Raw genomic sequence first — 13,491 nt, forward strand, 5'->3', positions numbered from 1 at the left:
AGAGTACAATTAGCTGCTTGACCTAGAATCAAACCTGGGCATTCTGCATGGCAGTAGAGTATTCTTCCGCACAGACATATTAGTGCTTGAAACGATTTTGTATGAAGACCATATAGAAGCGTCATGTCGGGGCAAAGACAACTGTGATTAGTGTTGGCGATCCGCTTTTATAACAATGTGATAATGATTATATATGTCGTTGTGTGGCCCCGCAAAATATAGTATTATCATCATCAGCCTGTGTACGCCCACAGCAGGGCAAAGGCCTCTCCCATGTTCCGCCAATCAACCCGGTCCTGTGCTTCCTACTGCCACGTTATACCTACAAACTTCTTAATCTCATCTACCCACCTAATTTTCTGTCTCCCCCCCACGCGTTTGCCATCTCTTGGAATCCAGTCAGTTACCCTTAATGACCACCGGTTATCCTTTTGACGTGCTACGTGCCCGGCCCATATCCATATCTTCTTGATTTCAACTATGATGTCAATAATATCTGGGGTTTAACGTCTCAAAACCACGATATGATTATGAGAGACGCCGTAGTGGAGGGCTCCGGAAATTTCGACCACCTGGGGTTCTTTAACGTGCACCTAAATCTAAGTACATGGGCCTGAAACATTTTCGCCTCCATCGAAAATGCAGCCGCCTCGGCCGCGATTAGATCCCGCGACCTTCGGGCCAGCAGTAGAGCGCCATAACCACTAGACTACCGTGGCAGGGCATTCATGTACGATATCCTTAACCCCCGTTTGTTCCCTGACCCACTCTGCTCTTTTCCTGTCTCTTAAGGTTACACCTATCATTTTCCTTTCCATCGGTCGCTGCGTCGTCCTAAATATAAGTTGAACCTTCTTTGTAATTCTCCAGGTTTCCGCTCCGTAGGTAAGTACCGGTAAGATGCAGCTGTTATATACCTTCCTCTTGAGTCTGTGGGGTCTGAGGCGATAAACGCCGCCGCCCTCGGAACACACGGACACAGTTCACGCGGTCGGGCAACAAACATGTACGTTTATTAACACACTTTAAAACATATATCGCGAGCTCGCCGGTCGAATTAGTAACACGTAACACTTAACACGCTAAACTTATGCGCTGACAATGAATACTGGGAAACAACACGCACACTCGAGACAATGTAAGACATACATTACAATATAGCATAAGACATACAATAAGACATACAATAAGACATACAATAACACAACATAATACAACACAAATGCGAAGGCGGTGCCGCAGATGCACGACTCACCATGAGGGTCCGAGGGCAGCGAGCCGCGGTACCGTCCCCGGACCCATCGCGAAGACACGTCCATCCGCGCGCGCTGCTACACCCAAAAGAGACCTCACTGCCGTTTATATGTGCGTTGCGTTGCGGCTGGCGCACGCTTTTGTAACCAGCAGGGTCATGTACTCCGTCCCTTGCCTCTACCTCCGCAAACATGAGGAAGAAAAAATCGAAGCAGTCATTAGGAAGACGTTAAAGAGGGCTCTCGATCTTCCGACCTCTACATCCAACAGCCGTCTCAAGGCTTTGGGTGTGGTGAACTCATATCAGGAGCTTAGGGAAGCCCATCTCCTCAACCAGTATACACGGTTGGCCCAAACAAACTCTGGCCAAAGTCTACTTGCGCGACTGCATATAAAACATGACTTCCACCGACAGGAGCGGGTCAAGGTACCAGAACTGTGGCGCACAGCCCTTCTGGTTCGACCTCTCCCCACTAAAATGGACAGAGATGAACACACCGCACGACGTGAGGCGCGCGCTCGGGCGCTGGAGCTACAATATGGACAGAAGCCAGGTGTCTACTACGTGGACGTTGCTGGCCCAAACCCTGAGGGGTGGTACACAGCCGCTGCTATTCACGAAGGAACACAGGTGGATGGGGTATCCTTTAGGGCGTATACTGTAACACAGGCTGAAGAGGTCGCCATTGCCCTTGCGGCCTCTCACAGTAATTCCAGATGCATTATTACGGATTCGCGGGGCGCGTGTCGCAACTACGTAGCAGGGTACATCTCACCCTTAGCCTACAAAATACTGCGAAACTGCATAAGGGACGCGGACAATCACGCGAAACGTATTTGTTGCACTCCGGGTCATCAGGGATTGCGGGGAAATGAGGCTGCAGATGCGGCTGCCCGAGCGCTCATTTCCGGGTTTCCTCCGTCAATCCCAATAGAGACAGACGGGGAGGGTTACCCTCTCCTCAGGTATATGGAAATTCTGGAATATTATAAGGAAATTCATCGCCGCTACCCTCCTCCTGCAAGGGGGTTGAAGAAAGCAGATGAGCGCATCCTGTTAAGACTCCAGACTAACACAATGTTATGTCCTGCAATCATAAAACATTTCGACCCTACGGTCACAGGACAGTACCAGCACTGTGGGGAGGTGGCGGACACCTACCACATGGTGTGGGCCTGTCAAAACAACTCAGCCCTTACTCCTCACCAGAACCCTACCCGAGAGGACTGGGAGGCGGCCCTGCTCGGCTGCTCAGACCTTCAGGCCCAACAGGCATTGGTACAGACACGGCCGGACTCGACTCTCTCCTCCGCTCCCCCCTTACGGCCTTTGCAATGATGGATGTTGCCGCCTACCGCCGCAGCTCTGTGGTGGCGCTGTCAGCTCACCGTTTCGCCTCCGCAAAACGCATTGACGGATGCGCTCCAGCAGGCTGCATGCCAGCAATATCTGTGTAACCTCAGCTGGCGGACCCAATTTATCTGTTATTTTAAGCTTGATATTCATTTTGAGCGCTAGTAGTCAACATCGTAGTATCATATAATGCGGACGGAACGGCTTAGAGCCTCTCCTGGAAGACGTAAGCTAGCAGCAGACGACGCTGGAAAAATAAAAGGGGATGATGAACCCAACACTCACAATTATTCAGCACACGTCGTTACTTAGGCTATATGGTTATTTAATGCGCACGTGAAGTTATGGGATAAGAATGCTGTGAGGCTACAAAGGTATTCACAGATTCAAACTTTATTTTCTGATCAATATAAAGCACTCTTGCACATTTTGGTGCCGACAAACTTATTATCATGTGCATTAAAGCCTAAAATGCTTTCTCGATGGCTTGTGCACGTAAGCAACTGGTTTCTCGTTTTTTTCTGTTACCATTTTGGTGTGATTAACTAGAAACAGCCTGAGAAACCTGTCAGCAATCACACTAGCTGTACGGCTTCTGTGACCGTTGCCAACATCCTCTGGGCAGTTTAAAATGGGCGATTGTTCGAGGTACGGTGTAACAAGAAGTTGCAGCACTTCGTGCACTTTTGTCCGTGGTAGGTGCTTCGCAGCCGTTTCAAAGAAAACCACAATATTGTCCAAAAGTGCCACGAACACACGATTTGGGTAATGTAGTCTACTTTTGTCCTGTTCGTGCAACAAAGTGAACAGAGGGTCTTCTTCGTTAGTCGTCGTCACCATCATCAAGCATGCATCACAGCCTAACTCGCTAATGAGTTTCACCAGGTACCCCCCCCCCCCCCCACATACGCCAGACCGGAGTATGTCACTGAAGGGGATGGATCTGAAGGGTGTCCTTTCAGGTTCTCCAGCTGTTCAGTCACTTCCTGTGGTACGGCTGCAGCGAGCTCTTCAGCTTCAGTCTCTGACATCAGCCGGACCTGCCTTGGGCGGATGGCCTTTTCTTTGACGATGTTATCAAGGGCAATTGTGACAGCCCTTGCATCAAGCACATCATTACCCCCACACATGGACCTGAGCCGTCCGAAGAGAGCTTCAACTGGGTCGCTGTTGAAGTTCCTCGTCAGAACATACTTGATACCCTGCCCTAAGAGGAACTTTGTAGTCTCCACTGTTGCCTTCGTGGTGAAGAGCAAGGCGCGGTACGTTTCATTTGTCAATTCACCTTTTCCTGATGCGATTGAGGCCTCCTGAACATTCTTTACGTAGCAGGTGAAATCCTTCTCCAGCCATACCATTCTGGGGTCATTTTCCTCAGAGATGGGCCTCTTGTTCTCACTCCCGCTGTACACTGTGTCATGGATGTCGAACCATTGCTTCATCATCTTCATGAACAGTTGGGGTGACTTCTTGTTGGGGTGACTTCTCTGAAACTGTAAAGGGCTGGGTCGCCGCGGCGGTTTTCTTGGAGGTGAGACAAAGCTGCAGTCACTTGCAGAGAGAATGTCTGAACAGCGCGAAGCACGTTCATCTTTTCTAAGTTGTACGGGTAAACGTGCTTCCTTGTTAGGTTTCTGGCCAACTTCACGGTTTTGTCCTTCTGATATTCGTACAGTATCTGGACAAACTTCCTAGTAATGACCCCTGCGCCGTCTGTAAGCTCGCGCTCCAGGAACTGGCTGCGTACATTTTTGAGAATATGACAAGGGTCAAAACTCAGGAAAATCACTCTATCTGAATCATGAGGATGGGGTACTACTGTAGACAAACATCCATTTCCCATGTGTTTAAACATTGTGACATTTGCCGAGTAATTATCTGTAACGACTCTGACAATTTCAAATCCACAAGTCTCCACAGCACAGATTACCTCCTTGGTCCAGGTAAACAGGTCTCTTCCACTCAGTTGTTTGGTGAAATAGTAGGCACATGGTATTCTGTATGAATTAGCCACACCATGCAGAACGAAGCACAGTACTCTATTTGCAAGCGTGTCTGTGGAGCTGCATGCTGCACTGTTGTCGGGCTTGTCTTTGAGACCGAAAACTGTGTCGGCCTTTCTGTCGTAGACACACTTTGGCTTAATGGCAGCTTCGTCTATGATCAACGATGCCATGTGCTGTTTTCTGCTGAGCATCGATGCCTCAAAGATCAGCCTCTCCTACATGACAGGGCTCATACCTGACGACGTTGGGCTAGGGCCCACATACCTTTGAAGTGTGCACTTCGCCGGCAGTGTCAAGAGGTCAGATTTTCGAGCGTGGTCATAACCCTTTGGCGAAACGAAGCGCCAAATCACGCACTCTCTCACAAGTTCTTCTGAATAAGATGGTCGTTTACTGCCACAGATTTCGATCTGGTGACGGAGAAAAACAGCTTTCTTATCACCTGTCTGTGAATCGGCAACGATCCTCTTGACAGCAGCATAATGTTTGTCGTCGTTGTACGCTTTCATCTTATCTTCTTGTACAGCAAGCTGTCTCAGGAGCCCGCCGCACTTTGAACTTTGGTAAGCGACCTGAGTCCGAAGCCTTTTGACCATGCAGAGATAGCGACTACCTCGTTTAGCGTCGTTATTGTTAGTTTGTGTTGAAACACATGTTCGCATGTCGGTTACCTCCTCCAGCGCACCAAAGTCTTCATGGCCAGGCAGCGGCGACTCTGCTTTTCGCTTTAAAGGATTTCTAGGAGTTGGGGGGCGACGGCATGCTGGGTCCTTACGCGGTCTCTTTGCAGCAGGCAGCATGTACGACGGATATAGTTCAAAGACGGTTGGCACAGCTCCAGCAAGCAACTTCCGTATTCGGCATCCGGGGACATAGTCACTTTCGTTGAAGTGTTTGCTACACACCACAGTTGACGCGGACTTGTCGTTGATGACGAGATTTTCACGCGAAATGTTCTTTCGCCACTTAGAACACAGTTCCGCATCGCTAGGAAATTGGTGAAAGGAAACACCTGGCGTTTTTCCCTGTTGAGATCTGCAGAAGGGCACACAACAGTACACCATGGCTACAGCGATCGCGCCCTAAGCAGCAGGAAGAAACAACACGTTGACGCCTACATCAATCCCATGGAGAAAGCTCACAAGTTCAGCAGAAGCTGGCGCGCACAGACGAGTTCCTTCAGACGCCGCTGTCGAACGCAGACGTGGCGTGATAACTGCGCCCACAAAAACAGACCAGGGTTGCAGGATGCAAGTCGACACTCATGTCGTGGGCATCATCGACGAATCTGATAAAAGCAGCGCGCACGACGAATCACCAATCGAGGCAGGTGCCAGTTAAGAAATGACAGCACTCAGCCTAGCTCGCGCGCGCAGAGACGGTGAGCTGGTGGCGACCTCGTGCGGCGCGCCGTAGAACAACTCGCCAAGGAAAAATTCCATTCGCTCCCGTCGCGTTGCGAAGGCCGTAAGGAGAGAGCGGAGGAGAGGGAGAGTCGAGTCCGGCCGCGGTACAGAGAGCTAGGGCGGCGGCTTCAACCAATGGGGTCCCGGAATAGAGACTCCACCTAATCTGTAGGAACCTCTAAAGAGGTCCCACGCCTCTCCTTGTAAATAAATGCTTTTCACCACCACCACCACCGCGCTAAACTCGGGTTACAGCAAAGCGCATCACTGACCTTGGACGAACGCCTCGGCTTACGCCAAGCACGTGCGTTCCAAACACAGCGGCCGCGCCGAAGTTACGGCAATAGCCTTTACAGGGGTGATATGGCACCCCCACAAGTCATAGTGGTAGACTACCATTCACGATTTTATAATGCTTGCCGAATGAGCCCCATCCCATCTTTATTCTTCTAGTTATTTCACTCTCATGGTTCGGCTCCGTGGTTACTACCTGTCCTAAGTAGCCGTACTCCTTTACAACTTCCAGTGTCGTATTATATTATAGCATAGAGTTTCTCGAATACTCCCACAACCGCTTCTCAATAATACGAAGATCATTCCCCCGTAATGTGCACTGCACTGTGGAGAGAGTGATGTCTGTACGTGAGTATTATGTCGTACCATGAGCACCTTTCACACGGTAATGTATTCGGCGTGCCTGGAAATCCCACGATATGCACCCAAGTACTCAACTTGCAATCAATTCATTTCATTGTAGCACTCATCAGATTGTAAATGTAACCAACCAAGTGATTTATCTCCTTTTATTCCGCTCAATTCAGGTAGTTAATTGCTACTCTGCCGGTAGGGTAGGACGACGTCGATTGGCCTCGTAACGCTTGGCACAGAGGAAAAATGCGGCATTCCCACAATGATTCTCACAATGCGTGGGATCTGCCGAACTTTTAGTCTCTAAGAGTTCAATATTTTGAAGTTTACTTGGTGAACCTACGACGTCGTTATGAGGCATTTTTACCGTGGTGTCATGGTGACTCGGCATCAGTTTTGACCACACGGAGTTCTTTAACGCTCACCTAAGAATACCCGCACCAATGTTTCTAGCATTTCTTGCCCATCGATATCTGCCCGGAAATCAAACCGGCGCCCTTTCGCTTAGCGGCGCAGCATTATTGCTGCTATAATAATATTATCTGGGGTTTAACGTCCCAAAACCACGATATGTTTGTGAGAGACGCCGTAGTGGAGGGCTCCGGAAATTCTGACACCTGGGGTTCTTTAACGTGCACCTAAATCTAAGTACACGGGCCACAAACATTTTCGCCTCCATCGAAAATGCAGCCGCCCCGGCCGCGATTCGATCCCGCGGCCTTCGGGCCAGCAGTAGAGCGCCATAACCACTAGACCACCGTGGCGGGGCAACAATATTGCTGCTAAGCCACCACGGTACGACCTAAGAGTTTACATTATATGTGTTTATATTCCAAACAGCCCTTGCAACACATGCAATCGATTCATTCCATTATACATAGTAGCACTGATCGGATTGTACATGTAACCGACCAAGTCATTTAGCGCATTTTATTCCGCTCATAATTCAGGTAGTTAATTACTACTCCGTGGTCAGGGACCTCGGGAACTTCTGTATGTAGTTAGTGCACTCCATTGTTGGTACTTATAGCAAAACTTGTCAATCTGTTAAGAGGCCTTCGCTGCCGCGGTACGTTTATATACATGACAGTTTCGAAGCCTTCATCGGTAATTCAGTAAAATGTAGCCTTTACAAATGTACATCCTGCTCGTTTCCGGATATTTTGAAAATATCCACTTGTGTGCGAAATGTTTTAGTACGTAGGCTTTGCGAAGATTTACAAGCATATGCAGGGTAACAGGAAATTTGTTAAGGACAAAGTTGCTGTTCTGTTGAGTCAACGTAGTTACGAAAAGGCCTTGACATAGACATTCGTAGTTTTCTGACAATTTGAAATTTACAAAATTTTATTCAGTTTTCGGGACTTCCCGCTACTGCACGTCAGCGTTCCGTTTCGCGAAAAATGTTCATGCCGTTTCTTTTAAGCTTACGTCAGTGCGCTGAAATCACATTCTAGGGTCATTTAGGGAGCTTCATGGAAACTAAACAGAAGAGTATTGTGGCTTCACTTGCCTTTTTCTTTTGTGTTCCTAACTGATATCACTGGCCCTTTATCGCTTTCAAAGAGTGTGCAGTAGAAACGCTGTGTAGTGAATCTGAAAGATGAATTCAATAACGTTTTATGCACCAAGCTGCCGAATTTATTTCAGACAACAAGCTTCGCTGCTTTAGACACTTTCTGAAGTTATACGAATATTTGAGTAACGTGACTTCAGGTGCAATTTCTTCCCCGTTCACCAAGGCAGAATGGAACGTTCAATGTGGTCTCAAATACATGTAAAGTGCGAGGAGTGATTGTGCGCTCGGAGAAGATTGGCGGTCATAACTACAAGGTAGTCGACGGATATGCTCCTTTGATATACTCATAGCAGCGTTGTGCCATCGTGCAAACTGAGCATATATATTTTGCTGTTTTTGCTTTTTATCACTTCTTTCTTTCTTTTGCTTTCATATACTATGGAATTGCACAGCGCGGAATACAGGACGAAACACTGAAAGAAGCACACACGGGCAGCGCTGACACTCAACAGAGGTTTACTGCATGCGACACATCCGCAAAAAAATAATTATGAGCGAAAGAAAGAAAAAAGCAAGAAGTACCTCAATCTGTTTACCGTCTGTGCGTGACTTTCAGGAATTGAACTTTATCACTTAAGGTGATAGAAGGCTGGCTGATACACTGCTCTCTATATTTGTTACTGTGGTACGTCACTAGGATTAGTCATTTGTTCATGTTACTGTGCCTATCTATCACTTCTGTCTTGTTAAAGAGTGGCTTGCATTGATGTTGTGTACAATGAGCAACAAAGTCTGATAATCGGTCATTGTTTTCGCATTTTCTCTGGTGCTCCAGTAATCTAACATTTGCGCACCTACCAGTCTCACCGATATAACTACTGCAGCAAGAATAATACGATTTACCTCCGCTGATCTATGTGGCCTTCTCTGATTGGTACTTCACTTTTAAATGCGAAGCATTTCTTAGCGAACCTTTGGCACTTTTAGCGTTTCTACCTACGTATCTATCTATCTATCTATCTAGCCGCCTACGTCTGGGGGCTCTCATGAGCGCCTCCTTAACTTGGTGTACACCAAAATTGGCATCGGAGGGTAAGAGGATTTCACGAATATGACTGTCGAATCATGACATGAATAACGTGACACTCCTTTCGCGTACGTTGTCAAACCCTTTCGTCCAGACACGTGTGGCACATACCCGTTTAACATGGGCCGCGGTGCACGGGTATGCGCCACAGGAGATTGACAGTTTATATCTGCCAAGGGACGGCGAGAACAGACAACAAATGCGAGAGCGTTAAGAAAAACTGACATCGGCAGCGTTGACGCGACGAATGGATAGAATGAAAATTAGGATCCCAGCAGGAATCGAACACAAGCATTCTGCGTGGCAGTCAGGTATTCTACCACAGAACCACGCCAGGTCTATAAACTGGTTATGTCGGTGCAACATCAATTCTGGTTGTGGGGCTTGCTATCTAATTTTCCAAGAAAGCAATAAACACTACATGATACTCCTACGATGTGTATACTCCTACGATAAAGGCGTCACATAAGATTAACGGCTGTGGTTCCAGTGTTGGCTCCGCTTTTACAGCAGTCTAATAAACATTACATTTCTATTCCTATGATTCAGCAAGGTATATTAAAGCATTGCTCGACTCCGGAGGAACACATTGACGAAATTTCCGGGCGATATTCACATCATCACACCGTAAGGTGCTCTTAGTCCGCCAGAACGACGCAGTGACCTCTTCTTTTTTACGAGGCTGGGCGATGGCCTCATGCTCACCGAGGATGATGCCACATTGATGGACAGCCGCTTTGTCGACTAGGCTACGTAGGCCACATACTACGAATACAAGCGCCATCTACTGATGTTTGCTTGATGTTTGCTACTGATCTAGGCCTACCAGCCTCGACGGCCTATACCTCACCAACGCGAAGGGCGACTTCAGGTTCCGACATGTCGCCGGCTCTATCGACAGACAATTTGTCGACAAAATGACCGAGGCATCCACGATTTACAACAGCTGTACTATACCTCATACTTCACTACACATGGACCCCTCGTCACCGCGATCACGACCTGATCCGATAACACAGTCATGACCAGCTGCTGGTGCTCCCTGATCACGGGGATGATGACCTTGTTCAAAAAATAAATTGTCAAGAACTTCTTCCACAGATGCACACAGATTCGTGAAACGCGCGTGCATCATAAGGGACAAGTATAAGCACACCGTATAAGCTTACCGCTTCTGGTGTTGGTATAATACTGCCACGCCCACTTGTTCTTTTATTTTGATGTATTCGCGTTTGACCAGCAAGGACGGTTACCAACGCTCGACGCTGTCCGCGAAGCAGTGTTCGAGAAACTTCGCGATTGAAGTAGATCGTTTTGTTAAGATTGCGCGCCGCACGGGAATGTTCCAGCTTTGTCGAGAGATAACGCCGCCACCAGCGATATCGCTGGAACGTTCGATAACGCCTGTATAAAAGCCGCCGCGCTTGAACGCTTGTCACTTGATCGACGGTCGACGCTCTGTTCGCCGCTATCACTGTATTGCTGTAGCTTTCAGTTTCTCGGCCACAAGTTCGGCCTAATAAAGAGTTTCATCTCGACGTGCTGACTGCTGCCTTCGTCGGCGTCACGACCACGTGACAATACCCACGTTGCCGTTGGCAGCGTTACCCAACTGTAAACAACTGGTTATATAACACATATGCGGCTCTTCAACATATATGTGTGCGTATAAAGTTTGTACAATCCTTTAGCGTCATTTCGTAACGTTTCGCTCAGCGAAGAAAATTGCGCCAGTCACCTTCCCGCCGCATGCTTCGAAAACATCGGCTCCCATGGTACGTCGGATCTGCCGAATTTCTTTATTATATTGTTTTTCGAGCGCTCACGCCAGTTTCTTCGTCATCTTCTTCCATTCCACCTTGTCAATGAGTGCTGGGCAGTATCAAAGATACATGTATCATAGATACTATTGCCGCGCGTCTCATTTTTATTAAGTTGAAGCTTCACCACAAAGACTGTGGGCAACACGCTGTGCAGGCCGCGCCGCGATGTGTAAGAAGCTTCGCCATTGTTTTAGAACGTTCCGCTAAGATTGCGCGCCGCACGCGAATGTTCCAGCTTTGTCGAGAGATAACGCCGCCACCAGCGATATCGCTGGAAAGTTCGATAGCGCCTGCAAAAAGCCGACGAGCTTGACCGCTTGTCAGTTCATCGACGGTAGACGCTCTGTTTGCCGCTATCAGTGCATACCGTGTGTATTGATGTAAATTAACTTCCCGGTTCCAGGCCACAAGTTTGGCCAAATAAACAGTTTCATCTTGAAAACGCCGACTGCAGTCTTCGTCGACGTCACGACCACGTGACACTATCTTACATATTCTTTACGTGTCTTGTATCTGTATTGCGATACGTCTCGCAAGAAGTGCATCAGCATCTGTATTTCCGATACACTAAGGAATGTAGCGTGCAATTTAGGGCACAAGATACGACGATCCCACAACCACCGTGCGAAACAATAAACGTTGGCTGAACGCCGCTTCTTAAGCTGATACTGCTGCCACTAATTCACCAGAATAAAACTAAAGGTCGTGATGTTATTTTACCTTTCCACCAGAGGTTTCCAGCGAGGATAGGCGATGAGCTGCGAGCGTCACTATTGCTGGAGCAGAGTCACGTGGTGTCGCTCGCGTCGTCTCGATAGGCAAGCCCGCGAACGTACGCCCAACCTACCTTTCGCTTTATCGCTTTTTCTTTTTGTTGTGGCAGTACCGCGGCACCTAGCCCATAGCAACTGTCCTCTACCACGTACTCCAATGCGGGCGGCGTCTTTCGCACACAGCTATAGCATCGCCGGTACTGATGCTGCACCTAACGGATCAAGCATTCACATTACAGCCGCTACCATGGCGTATGTCCCTCCTCTTTTAAATGCGAAGCATTCCTTAACGAACCTCGGGCACTTTGGCCGTTTCTATCTATCTATCTATCTATCTATCTATCTATCTATCTATCTATCTATCTATCTAGCCGCCCACGTCTGGTCACTTTCCTGGTCGTCTCCATAACTTGTAACCTACCAAAATTGGCATAGCAGGAGATCAGTGTATGACTAACACGATTCACTAGTCATGACATGAATAACGCAAAATACCTGCCGCGTAAGTCATGAAACCCTTTCTCTCAGTCACGCGTGGCACATACCCGTATACCAGGGTTCATGTTATGCTGGTATGTGCCGCAGATGCTACAGAGTCTCAACCAGCACAGTAACCGCGAATACACGCATTCACACGCAAGGACAGTGATTTGGTTGGTAACAACTTTATTGATGGTCCTGCGGGGCTTTCGCCGACCGGGCTTTAGGTATCCCACGTGGGGACGTCGAGGCGTCATTGCCGAGTCGGTAAAGCAGTGACATCATGTGTCGCGTGTGGACGTCGCGTCGAAGGTTCGAATAAGGACAGTGATAATAATAATAATTGTTGGGGTTTTATATCCCAAAACCACGATATGAATTGAGAGACGTCGCAGCGAAGGGGTCTGGAAATTTGACCATCGGGTATTCTTTAACGTGTACCGAGATCGCACAGTACACGGACATCTAGTATTTTGCCTCCATCTAATGCGGCCGCCACGGCCGGATTCGAACCCCCGACCTTCGGGTCAGCATCCGAGCACCGCAACCACTCCACCACCGCGGCGGATGGAAGGAAAGTGACGAAGCTGAAGACATACCCCTGGAAGACGCACAACTACCATTCACTCGTCCACGTGGTCCACGTTGCGGGGTCAATGCTTCCAATTAACCGGGGTCAGTGCTTCCTACAATGAATCTACTGAGAGAACCAGGCCTGTCATCATTGTCGGTGGCTTCAACATTGATTTTTCAAGACCTAACAACGCTTGCTCCTTACACTGCGTAAAAAGACGGCTTGGGTAGACAGGCGATCGACAGACCTCGCTGCCACGTTCACGACAGGAGGCATCATAGATCATTTCATCGTAAGGGACACCCAGGATTTCCACCAGCTGCACTATACATCGCACTTCACCACACTTAGACTCCTCATAACCACGATTCCGAACGGATCCGATTAACAAGTCCGGTCCAGCTGCTGGTGCTCACTTATCACGGTGATAATGACCTTCTTCAAGAACTGTCGAGAACCCCTTCTACACAAGCACACAGGTTCGCGAAACCTGCGTGCGTGCTCCGTCATAACGGACAAGTATAAGCATAACAACTGTAACGGTCACTTTAACGTACGTGCAGTGCG

The 13,491-nt window shown here is 48.3% G+C and overlaps 1 protein-coding gene across 1 annotated transcript in view; it reads right to left on the reverse strand.

Annotated features, from left to right (window-relative positions):
• Positions 1-13,491, reverse strand: part of LOC119405967 (uncharacterized) — a 76,769-nt gene that overhangs the window by 22,639 nt on the left and 40,639 nt on the right. Inside the window, exon 3 of the mRNA XM_037672792.1 lies at positions 8,182-8,264. Coding sequence (XP_037528720.1) covers positions 8,182-8,264 — 83 coding nt within the window. The remainder of the gene's footprint in view (positions 1-8,181; positions 8,265-13,491) is intronic.

The sequence above is a fragment of the Rhipicephalus sanguineus genome, chromosome 9 (assembly GCF_013339695.2).
Source record: "Rhipicephalus sanguineus isolate Rsan-2018 chromosome 9, BIME_Rsan_1.4, whole genome shotgun sequence".
Classification (NCBI taxonomy): Eukaryota; Metazoa; Arthropoda; class Arachnida; order Ixodida; family Ixodidae; genus Rhipicephalus; species Rhipicephalus sanguineus.